The following is a 13,231-nucleotide window of genomic DNA, read 5'->3' on the forward strand; positions in this document are numbered from 1 at the left end:
ATTTCAAATAGTGTTTATAGTATGCGAAACTAGCTCGTTTGAGAAGCAAATTTAAAAATTCAAATATTAAAGACTTAAGTTTTATTTACTTTTTAAGATTTATTTATTTATTTATTTATTTATTTGATTTTTTGAATTTATTTGACAGAGAGAGATCACAAGTAGGCAGAGGCAGGCAAAGAAAGAGGAGGAAGCAGGCTCCCTGCTGAGCAGAGAGCCCGATGCAGGGCTCTATCCCAGGACCCTGGGATCATGACCTGAGCTGAAAGCAGAGGCTTTAACCCACTGAGCCACCCAGCCGCCCCTTATTTATTTATTTTAGAGAAAGAACAAGTGTGCGAGCAGCAGGGAAAGAGTCCTGAAGCAGACACTCTGCTGAGTGTGGAGCCCCACTCCGGGCTCAATCCCAGGACTCCGAGATCATGACCTCAGCCAAAATCAAGAGTTGGCCACTAAACAGACTGAGCCATCCAGGCACCCCTAAAGACTTAAGTTTTAAATAGAACATACCTGAGTCTTAAATTCATATTTTGTATTGATGTGATCCTCATTTAACTCAGACTTCATCAGCCACTTAGAGCTTTAGAGCTCATAAAATCTTTTAAAAATCTTTGTACTTTTCTCTTCTCTTTTGATATTCCCTTGACACCTTTTTGGCAACTAGACAATCCATATTATTACCTTTCCTCCTTTATATAATATAGTCTTATGCTAACTACAGTCCAGAGGAAGACTAATTACTCTAGTAGTATGAAAAATTATTTTTTAATGGCATGAAAATTAGTAGTTGGCAGAATTGGGGCGGGGCAATGTACATGTGGAATAGGAAGGAGAGAAAGCATCTATTTGTAGATTTGGATGTATCATATTTGGTGACTGGGTGTTTTTTAATGAGTCTGATTGGCTTATTGAATCTTCATTGTTTTAATCCATGGATGATTTAGATTGTATCCCAGTAGCTGCTGTTGGCTTTATAACTTAATTTGCTAGGAAGTAAATCATTTAAATCTAAGAAATATTTTCATGGTATAGTTTCCAAGTACCTCACTGTGTTCTATTTCTCACAGGCTTACAAGGAGCAAATAAAAAGAGAAAGTGTCTTGACTGCTACAAGCATTTTAAATAATCCAATAGTGAAGGCACGATACGAACGTTTTGTTAAGGTAAGATTTTAGGGCAAAACCTTTTTAGGTTATATCATAGTATCTTTATAATTAAATAGTGACATAGTAACTATGATGTCTATATATAGTGCAACATTAGGAAGAATTTTACTTAGTATCTTGCTTATAAGTAAGACATCTTTTTTCCTAATTGTTGGGATTTGTTGGGTCCGGGAACAATAAGCCATTCCTCTCTCTTTTTTTTTTTTTTTTAAAGATTTTATTTATTTATTTATTTGACAGGCAGAGATCACAAGGAGGCAGAGAGGCAGGCAGAGAGAGAGAGAGAGGGAAGCAGGCTCCCCGCCAAGCAGAGAACCCGATGCGGGACTCAATCCTAGGACCCCGAGATCATGACCTGAGCCGAAGGCAGCGGCTTAACCCACTGAGCCACCCAGGCGCCCCTAAGCCATTCCTCTCTTATCCTTTTCTCACTCTAGATCATTTGAGGGAAACGCAGGAGTCTGATTGAAGATCAGAATGTCATTCTTGATTTTTATTTATTATTTTATTTTATTAAAAAAAATTTTTTTTTGAGGTAGAGAGCGAGAGAGAGATCACTTGTGGGGGGCAGATGGAGAGGGAGAAGCAGACTCCCCACTGAGCAGGGAGCCTGACAAGGGCCCCAATCTCAGGACCTCAGGTTCATGACCTGAGCAGAAGGCAGGTGCTTAACTGGCTGAGCCACCCAGTTGCCCCTATTCTTGATCTTTAAAGAAAGGATAACTTGGGGGATATGACAAGTGTATAGTTACTGTGGACCTTTGTATTTCACTTTTTTTTTTTTTTTAAGTTTTGCATTAATCCCAGTTAGTTTACATACAGTGTTATATTAGTTTCAACTGTACGATATAGTGATTCAGCACTTCTGTACAATACCCAGTGCTCATCACAACAAGTGGCCTCCTTCATCCCTATCACCTACTTCCCCCATCGCCCCTGGCTACCACCCCTCTGGTAACCATCAGTTTGTTCTCTTTAGTTAAAAGTCTCTTTCTTTTTTTTAAATTTTAATTATAATTTTTTAAAAATTTATTTATTAACATATAATGTACTGTTTGCTTCAGGGGTACAGATCTGTGATTCATCATTCTTACATAGTTCACAGCACTCACCATAGTTGTATTTCACTTCTAAGTTAGATAAACTTACCTCTCCTTGACCTCTGTTACTGGTTCAGCTAGACAGCAATAAGCTTACCCTAGTTTACCACATGGCCTACAATAGACTAGAATGTACCTTATCTGTTGCTGGGAGGACACAAAAGAGGGGACCCAGAAAGGACTAATTTGTACATGCCCAGTTTCTTTTTCCATGCATACTAATTGGATAAGTTGTTGTTCTTGCTTGGATGGGAAAGTGGGAGGTCAGATATGCTGCTTCAGAAAAATCTCTCTCGTGGAATCAGGAGGCCAGGAGAAGAGCTTTGCCCTGAATGTTAGTAAATGCAGATGTGAACAATTAGGTAACCTGGCACACTGCTAGCCATATGTTACTGTGGTACTCTTTACATAAAATTCTTTACATATTATATATACTTAACTGTGCAAATAAGAATTTACTGTTACTCAAGAAATTAACAAATATATTTTAGAGGTTAGCTTTAGAGTCTTTGTAAAATAATGCCTCATTTAAAATCATCCTACACTGAAGAAAGCTATTATGTTGAAAATTTGTAAGTCTGTTATTTACATTTGTAACTAAGTCTTGATTTTATGGATTAGAGAAGTATTATTTATTTTGGCTATTGTAGTGATTAACAGGTACTCTGTGAAGAAGCCTGATCTGTCTATATTTATCTCTCTATATTTTTTAATGACCATTAACTTACACCTCAACCAAGTGATTTACAAGCTGGATAAATCTCAGTTTTTTCAGCTTGTTCCTGAGGGTCCCATTTTCTGATTTGTCATATTTGTCACTTTTACTACATTCTTGGCACCATTTTTAAAAGGTGAATGCAGAAATTGTAACAGAGTAATGCAGTCCAACAGCAACAACAAAAAAATAGTGACTGCAGGCCTAATTGAAATTCAGTTTTTTGGGAGATATGGCATCAAAAAGGTAAGAGCATCATTGCTAAATGAGGAAAAATTTTTATCCTTGCTATATCACAAACTTTTGAGAAGTTAATAATGGTCTCTATTAATGTATGAAAGTAATATTTAATGAAAGAAGAATACAAATTTGAGTCAATATGTAGACTTCTCAAGCTATACTTGAGAGTCACTTCATTGAATGAGAGACATCACTGGTGGGGAGTGTCTTGCTGATGTGCATATTGTGGAGAAAATACCTGAACTGAGGAGATCTCTTCTAGAATTTTTTTACTATGAATAGGATCCACGGACCAGCAATATTGCATCTCCTGGGAGTTCATTAGAAATGCAGTTTCATTTGAACAAGATCCCATTTGATTTATAGACATGTTAAAATTCAAGAAGCACTGGTGTCACATTATTCAGTGATATCCCTTTGTTCAGCTTTCCTAATCTCCTCTGTTCCCTGCTGTTACTCCCCAGAACATCCTCTGCCTATGGTCAGCTCTGGTCATCACTTAGAATTCTTTCACCTTTAAGTGCTCAGTCTGACAAAATTATCTTTTTTAATCTTTGCCCCATGAAAATAATCAATTCATCAATTTCCCCTATTTCTCCAACTATATCACCTTGTTTTACCTTCACACCCTGGCCTTGATACTCATGGTCAATCCTTATAACTGCAGTACTGCCATTCTAAAATTCCTCACTTACTTGTTCTACCACTTAACAGTTCCCAGCACTATGCCATCTAGGGTTAGCTTTTTTTTTTTTTTTTTTTTTATAGATTTTATTTACTTGAGAGAGAGAGCACAAGTGGGTGGGGGGTAGAGGCAGAAGGAGAAGTAGACTCCCCATTGAGCAGGTAGCCTGATAGAGGGGCTCAGTTCAGGATTTGGAGATCGTAACCTGAGCCCAAGGCAGACACTTAAACCAACTGAGCCACCCAGGCACCTTTATGGTTAGCTTTATTAACTGTCTTGCTACAAATGTAATGGAATTGTACTGGTATGGTGTTTGCTAGATTTTCACTGCAGTTCACGGTAATTTTGCCCATTACCAATCAATGTAATGTACTTCCTACAGTGGCTATTTCAAAGCTTTTCCACTCTTAACATATCTAGATTGCATTCTTACGCCCTTTACTTCCTATGTTCTTATCACTTCTCTTGCTTTAGGGAGATTGAGACCACTAGATGTGAACTGTAAGTTTTCTCCTTTCTGCGTTAGATTTATGTAACTTACTCTCACTTTTATTTGTTATCTGTGAAGATACCCCCTTTTAGCCCTTCACCTGTATTATTGTTTCATCAATTTTCTCGCTCCTTACTTGTATCTTACTTGTGCCCTGTTTATTATTTTATTCTTCTACAAACAGACATGCTTACAAGTTCCCTAAACTAAAAATGACTTGACTTTTCCTACTCTTCCCCCTTTCCATCTTATCTTTTCTCTTATCACCATACTTAGAAGGGCACTAAGTTGTGCCTTGCATTGTGCTCTTTGCTTCTACTCTTTAAACTGGTGGTTCTCAATTGGAGATATGTAATTAGAATTCCTTGTGAGGCTGAAATCAAACAAAAAGCTGCCTTGGCCTTCTTTCAAACCTTCTGAATTAGAGTTTCCCAAACTTCTCTGATTAATACCTCGTGAAATGCTTCTTAAGTATGCAGGTCACCAGATCTTGCCCCTGGAAAATTTTCATTCAAGAGGTCTGAAATTGATTTGGGAACTTCTGATTTTAGCAAGAGCTCTAGTACTTGACTAAGTTAAAGTCTCAGTGTGTGGGACTTGGGTCTGTGGATTTTGAAAGCTTAGAGGAAATTCTGATTCATTCTTGGGCAGTCATTGCTGTCTAGCTTCCACTTACATCATACATTTGGAACTGCTCCAAGGTAACTGGTGACTTAATATTCAAATAAATTTTTTTGACATTTTTTATTTACTATTTTAAACATATGAAAGTTAAGGGGATAGTGTAATAAATCCCTCATTCAACTTTAATAATTCTCAACTCTAGTGACCTTTTTCAATTCTTTTCTAATATTACCTGTTTGCATCATTTGATACTGTTAATCTGTCACTTATTCTTGAAACTTTGTTTTGCCGGATAATATTTTACTATCCTGAGTTTCCTCCTGCACTGAGTATTTTTTTCTTCATAATTTCTGTCCCTGTGTATGGATGTTTTCAGTGGGTTTTTTACCATTAGCCCTTTTATTCTACTTATTTCCCTGGCCTCACTATTCACTTGGCAGACAATTCACAAATCTTACTTCGAACTCTCTTTTCTTTCGAGTTGTGAATTTAAAGCTGCCTCTTAGACATTTAGACATCTTAAATTCTAATTATATATAGCATACATCTGCTTCTTCCACTTTCCCCGTCCTAATTTACATATTATTTTAATGGTGCTGCTGCATCTTTTACACTTCCTCTCCTGGATTAGTAGAGTAACCCACTCATTAGTATTTCTTCTCTTACGATTTCAGTTCATTCTGTGCCTTCCCACCTGATGGGTCTTGAAGTATAGCACCAGGCTTATACTTTGCTATATAATAACCTTCATTGCAATTTATTTCTTACTATATTAATACAGCCTTTTGATACGGTCTAGTTTATGAGACTTAATCCAGACACATAATTCAAGTATTTATATAAATTAAAATAATAAAGTTGTATCTGTGAGTGTTAGTGAATTATAGATTTTTAAAAAGATTTTATTTATTTATTTGGTAGAGGGCACAAGCAGAGGGAGAGCAAGAAGCAGACTCCCCACTGAGCAGGCTGCCCATTGTGGGGCTCGATCCCACGATGCAGAGATCGTGACCTGAGCCGAAGGCAAACACTTAACTAGACTGAGCCACCCAGGTGCCCGTAGTGAATTAGATTTATCTACTTTTTTAATGTAAAAGTAAGGTATATCTAGTAGGTACCTGGTTTTCATTCATTTGAATTTTTAAAAAGACTTGATTTTCATTTGACTGTTTTGAAGAATCCTACCACCATAGTACATTGAATCTTGGTGTAATTTAGTAAAACATATCTTCACTTTATTTACTTTCTTTCTACCAAAACCCACGTATTTGCTTTTGTCATGTATGTGTGTGTGTGTGTGTATATATGTGTGTGTGTGTATGTCTCTCTCTCTCTCTATATATATATATTCCTAACTGAAGTTCTAAAATCATATATATATGATCTTAGATTTAGATTTTATATATATAATATATATATTTAGATTTAGATTGTATATATATGGTTTTACATATATGTAATCATATATAGATATATGATTTAGAAATTAGGAAAATGTGGCTTTTCAGCATTCCAGTTTATGGAATGTAAAGTAGTGACTTTAGTAATTTATATACCCACATTGGTATGAAATAGGTACTGAACAAAATATCTAGTGGATTTGTCATGTGTTAAAATAAAAAGTTTCAAATTATATTTATTTTTAATGTTATAGCAAATAAAAATTTCGCTGATAACAAAAATGAATATACTGATTTTAAAAGCTATTTTCCTCATGCTTTTTAGGGTGAGAATCCTTTTGAAATTCAAGATCATTCTCAAGATCAACAAATAGAAGGAGATGAGGAAGAAGAAGAAAAGATTGATGAACCTATTGAAGAAGAGGAGGAAGAGGAGGAAGAAGAGGAGGAAGTGGGAGAAGTAGAGGAAGTAGAAGAAGTGGAGGAAGCAGAGGAAGTGGGAGAAGGAGGAGGAGTAGAGGGAGTGGGAGACACACAGGAAGCAGGGGAAATAGAGGGTGTGGGGGAGGGAGAGGCAGTGGGGGAGACAGAAGCAGTGGGGGAAGGAAAGGCAGTGGGGGAAGGAGAAGCAGTGGGGGAAGAAACAAAGGAAGAGCCTGTTGACTTCCCTGTTGACCAACCTGAAGAAAATTAAATATAAGGTATTAGTCAAATCTAAAAGAAGCTTTAAATTTCTCTCCTAATATGGAAAAGGGTAAGAATTTTAATAGTTTAAAATATGAGAATTAACACCCATGTTGCATGCATTCCACACATTCAAATTTGTTTTATATAATTTCTAAATGTTTGGCATTTGTTTAATAAGATGAAGGTAAGACTATTTTAGTTTAGTTTTTATAGCTATCAAACTTAGATTAGATAAATTGTTTGTATAATTTTTAAGCTTAATTTTTATTACTTTATTGGTGTTAAGGATAACAGATGTGTATTGTTAGTATATCTACTCTAATCATTTGAACTTAAATGCTGCTGTTGGGAGTATATATTCAAGTGTGCATTAATGTTTTGAATACTTACCCTAGAAGAGATAAATTGGGCAAGTATTTTGTGCTCTGACTGTGTATTTTTTTACGGCATTGGACATTGAATAGTAATTTGCGTTAATATACGCTTAAAGGCTTTTTGTGACCATGTTTCCCTTTGTAGCAATAAAACAATTTTTACAAAAACACTTTCCCTGGATTAGCAATTTTAAATGAAACAATTCATCAATTAAATGAGTATTTAAAATGAGGTTTTTGCCTTAATGTAGGCATTTAGCTCATAGATACATCAAGATGACTGAGAAGAGTTGAATTAAATATTTACTTCAAGCATTTTTAAAAAGTACTGCTAAAATATTTTTTAACCTATTTCAAGTTGAGGTCAGTCTATAACTGACTTGTTTATACTTGTTTCAATTCCTTCCTTTTCTTTGTGCCTATGTCAGATCTTGAAATCTTGAAAATACATTTGGATACAAATAATTTTTTATAGTTGTGTTAGTTCTTTTGTCATGTCTGTTTTTAGCCGAAGAACCAAGAAGCAAACTATCACTTTTCTAAAAAAGAAGTATTTCTCTCTTGAATTTTTTTTTTAACATTTTGTAATTTGTAGGCTTACATACTGAAAAAGAGAAGATGAGATTGACAGTCTATTTTCAAATGAACCATGACCATCTGTGTCACTGAAAAGTAATGCTCTTATTTCTTTGACTCTTCACTCTGGCCTCTTTTGAGAGGGGGACTCTCAGTGAAATAAATTAGTTCCTCCAAATTTTGAAGCATTGAATGGATGAGTATATGGGAATATTAAGTAATTTTAAAGCGTTAAGTTCATGAATGTATGGCATTTGTAGAATTTCACAGGTAATTTCTCTTTTTACATACAACAGAGCTTTTAAAAATACATTTTGGGGGGCGCCTGAGTGGCTCAGTGGGTTAAGCCTCTGCCTTTGGCTCCAGTCATCATCTCACGGTCCTGGGATCGTGCCCCTATTCGGGCTCTCTGCTCAGCAGGGAGCCTGCTTCCTCCTCTCTCTCTGCCTACTTGTAATCTCTGTCTGTCAAATAAATAAATGAAATCTTTAAAAAAAAATAAGAAAACATTTTGGGGGGCCAATATGGGCTCATGTTGTGGGCTAGATTTGCTTATCTTTAAGCTTTAAATCCTTTGTATTCACGTATAGGAATTTAGAGCCAAATAAGAGAAAGTTAGCTGAAGACTGGAGAAATTTGGATCCTACCTAAGAGTCTGTATTTACTTAAATAGGATTTAGAAAGCCTTTGAGCTCAGGAGTTAATATTTTAAGGATTATAGGACTTGATCGATGGTCTTGTTTCTTATTTATTTAATTTGTTCTTTATTTAAAAATATTTGTGTAAGTGTAAGGTAAAAGGAGAACAGAACCCTTTGGATTATAATTAGTGGGTTCTTTTGGTACTAAGTAGGGTTTTGTTTTTTTTTAAATATCCTAGGTAATTTGAAATTTGAAACTTGGAATGAATCCTGTAACAAAAATCTGTATAACAAAACTTCTAAGTAAATACTTTGTTTATTTATTTAATTTTTTTTTTTTTTAAAGATTTTATTTATTTATTTGACAGAGAGAGATCACAAGCAGGCAGAGAGGCAGGCAGAGAGAGAGGAGGAAGCAGGCTCCCTGCTGAGCAGAGAGCCCGATGCGGGGCTCGATCTCAGGACCCTGAGATCATGACCTGAGCCGAAGGCAGCGGCTTAACCCACTGAGCCACCCAGGCGCCACCTATTTATTTAATTTTTAGAAAGATTTTAAGTAATCTCTATACCTAGCATGGGGCTCAAGCTCAAAATTGCCAGATCAAGAGTCTCACTCTTCACTGAGTAAGCGATGTGCCCCATAAATGTTTTAGAATAAGATATAAAGAACATCTAAGTAGTAATTTTTGTGGGAAACATGTAAAAACCTTTATTCAGATTAGCTCATTTGCAAGGTATTATTATTAATAAAGTATGTTTTGTTATACTTCGGTAATCAAAATTTATATATATCCTATTAGATAATTTATAGATCGGCAGTTTAATTTGCAGGCAGATTAATTTTTGTGGTCCTTCGAATTTTTATTTTCAGTACTTTCATGATAAGAATTATATGATATTTCTAATAACCTTTCAACTTCTGTTATCCAAATATTACTTATTTATTAAAAATCTAAACGTGGGGACGCCTGGGTGGCTCAGTTTGTTGAGCCTTCGGCTCAGGTCATGATCCCCGGGTCCTGGGATCGAGTCCCACATCGGGCTCCTTGCTCTGCAGGGAGCCTGCTTTTCTCTCAGCCTCTGCCTGCCACTCTGCCTGCTTGTGAGCGCGCTTGCTTGCTCGCTCTCTCTACCCCCTCCCTGACAAATAAATAAATAAATAAAACCTTTTAAAAAAATCTAAATGTGTAGTTACAATAATCAAAGAAATTTATTTACAACTTGCACAGTTATTTAAGGCTGCTGCCTAGGGACCATCCTATATTCTTCCCTTATTATCACCTTCCACCTCCAGTCTTTCAGAAAGTCTGTGTTTTCTTTTTTTTTTTAAGATTTTATTTATTTATTTATTTGACAGAGAGAAATCACAAGTAGGCAGAGAGGCAGTTAGAGAGAGAGAGTGAGGAGGAAGCAGGCTCTCTGCTAAGCTGGATCCCAGGACTCTGGGATCATGACCTGTGCTGAAGACAGAGGCTTTAACCCACTGAGCCACCCAGGCGCCCAAGTCTGTGTTTTCTACTTCCAAAATTTATCTGTCCCCTCTTCCACATCTGTTGCTACCAATCCCAGCTCATGTCCCTATCATCTCTTTTCTGGACTATTAAAGTAGTTTTATTGACTGATCTTCTTTCTAGTTTTGCCCTGCTAGATTCAGTTTTTCACACAAAAGTATAATCTTCTAAAAATATAATTAAGATAATACTAGTTACCTGCTTCTTTTTGTATCTGTACCCTTATTCAAGGCAGTCAGGCCTGGCCTAGCATTCCTGCTTTATATCATGCTGTTCTCACCAGCTTTGGTGGCCTTCTGTTAGTTTTTAAATGAAGCTCTTCCCTATATCCAGACCTTTGTACTTTCTGTAATATGTTCCTCTCAGCTTTTTTTAGAATCTTTCTCCTTTAGGTCACCTTAAATGTTAAGACGAGGCTTTTCTAAGGAAACATGAGGGCAGTCGTTCTTAAAATTTTATAAAAGTAAGGATTTGGGGTACCCGTACCCCAGATTTACTAGACCATATTCTTTGGAAATGATGTATTTTAATAGATACCCAAGTGATTTTGATGGTAATGGTCAGTGACTGCATTTCAAGAACACTTAGAGCAGCCTCAGATTTCTAGTGCCTGCAACTCCTGTATCAAAGCAGGAGCTTCAGTCAACAGGCAGAGGTTTGGGGAATTTTCATAATGTTTTACCAAAGCATCGGAATGACTTGTTACAAATTTCTGGGAGTCAGAAAACTGGACCTTGTTCTTGTTTTTGTTCTTTTTCTCCCATCAGGTTATGTAATTCTTACAAGTTGAAGTTCTAATAATAGATCTAACAGTTTTCCCATAAAACAAGCTCTCATATTATTCCCCTACTTTAAATCCTTTATTGGCTTTTTATACATGTTAGTGAAACATTCAGATTCTTGTGATACGGCCCCCGTGGTTCTGTATGTTCTGTTCCTTGCCTGCTTCTCCAGCTTTGTATCTTAGTCTTTAACAATTTATATTAACTGCCTGTACCTCTAAACATTTGAAATAATGACATGCTTCAGGAGGCAGAATGGTTCCTAGAGTTGTCAAGATTTAACTATAATCAATATTACAAAATCTAGATATTATATTTTATATTACTATACTAAATATACCAAATTACCATACTAAATATATTAAAATATATTTTATAATGGTATCGTATTATGTAACATCTAAAAAACCATTAATCCTTTGTAAGAATGAAGTGAAAATAACAATATTTGTAGCAGTTTGTATACCAAAAGTCATGGACATGTAGGAAAAAAAACTACAAGAGCCAATGTTGGTAATACATGCTAAAATATGTTTGAGAATTCTCTTTTTATTAGCAAGATTGTTCTTACTTAGAAGTAGTTGGTATCAGATTATCTTATTATCAGACTTACATTACTTGACATTTGCTTTGCCTACCAAGTTGTCCTTTCTGTGAATACAAACTTTATGTATATGTAAAATACACATAGCATAAAATTGACCACTTTTACCATTTTGAGCTTACATTTCAGAAGCATTGATGACAAACTTTTGATTACAATTTGGAATCCATGGTGTTCTGCTGATGGACAGAAAATGGAGTAGTCATGCAGGCAGAAGTGTTTTAGTCTATGTGACAGATACAGTACGAATTTTAAATTAGCAGTGTGACTTTATTTGATATTTCCTACTGAGCTGGCTGGTTCTGTTATGCAGACAAAATCAGGGAGCCTGCAAGCTTAGGGGTAGACCCTTGGATGTGGTGAATTCAGTCCCTGCTGCCACCAATTTGGGCCTCCTTGGAAGCAGTTATGCTAGTTTCTTCCTGCATTTCCCTTCCCCTTCTCCTGATTTCCTAGTTTGTGTTTAAAAAAATTTTTTAAAGACTATGTTTGAGGTAGGGGTTATATGAGATGGCCTTCTTGGAGACTGAGAATGTAGAAGGGAACAACTATAACCAGCTTAGTTATTAGATGGATAGACATTATGAATCTGGGGAGAGCAGAGAGCCCAATGCGGGGCTCAATTCCAGGACCCTGAGATCATGATCTGAGCCTTAGCAGAGGCTTAACCCACTGAGCCACCAAGGTGCCTCTCGCACCTCCATATTTAGAGGTGGTTGTCAGAGTGGGTGGCTTTGGTATGGTAAGCCATGTCACTGAAGGACTGAATAGTACACTAGTCCCTGGCTTAGGAATCTTGGTTCATGATATTCCTCCAATTTAAAGCCATAACACAGCCTGCTGTTTGCCAATTAGAGTGAAACTTCTAATGTAGTAGACTCCCAGAGCATATATGTATAGCAGCCATCGAAGTGTGGTCATACCTTAGGTGTTTCGTGGATACCACAAGGGGCTTTGAGTCCTCATACTTACAAAATAGGCAATCAGAAAAACCTGGTGGCTGTCCATTTTCCATTTTTCCAACTGAGTCCACCCCCTTTCTCTCTCACACAATTAAAATGCCAGGTTCTTTGTAATCAAAATCTGCCAGGGAATTTCACTCAAATTGAGAAAATAAACTATAGGTAACAATACTTTTTGGCAAAAATCCAGTAGTTTTACAAACCACCATCTGCAAGCCTCCCACTCCCTGCCTGTTTTCATATGGATTTTAAATTTTTAAAGGGTTGTGGAAAACAAAGGTAAAGAAACTGTGACAGCTACTAATGTGGCTTCCAAAGCCTATAATACTTATTAACCGCTTCTTTCCAGGAAAAGTTTGCTGACCCCGAAGTTTGGTTCTTATTTTCCGATAATACTTAACTCAGAAGCAACAAATCCTTAAGGAAGAGAGCAACATGAAAGATAAACAGTAAACTTAATAAGCAGAAATAATCCTGGGGATATAATGCAGGTTAAAAAAAAAACTGAAAACCCTTAAACTTTAAAATATTTTAATAAATACTAAAGTAAGCTTAGTATTTTATGTAATAATAATTAGCAATAATTATACTATTCTTATATGTATCCTTAGATACAGTGTATCATTATAATCTCCAAAGAATTTTAGAGGTTATTGCACTAATTTTAAAAAGTGC

At 36.1% G+C, this 13,231-nt stretch overlaps 1 protein-coding gene across 2 annotated transcripts in view; it reads left to right on the plus strand.

The window, feature by feature from the left end:
* ZNF326 (zinc finger protein 326) overlaps positions 1–7,651 on the plus strand; it is a 38,345-nt gene extending 30,694 nt beyond the window's left edge. For both annotated transcript variants that reach the window (XM_059375351.1, XM_059375352.1), the window contains exons 11-12: positions 1,068–1,163; positions 6,746–7,651. In XM_059375351.1, coding sequence (XP_059231334.1) covers positions 1,068–1,163; positions 6,746–7,114 — 465 coding nt within the window. In that variant the 3' untranslated portion in view covers positions 7,115–7,651. The remainder of the gene's footprint in view (positions 1–1,067; positions 1,164–6,745) is intronic.
* Positions 7,652–13,231: the final 5,580 nt, after the last annotated feature.

This window comes from Mustela nigripes, chromosome 14 (assembly GCF_022355385.1).
Source record: "Mustela nigripes isolate SB6536 chromosome 14, MUSNIG.SB6536, whole genome shotgun sequence".
Lineage (NCBI taxonomy): Eukaryota > Metazoa > Chordata > Mammalia > Carnivora > Mustelidae > Mustela > Mustela nigripes.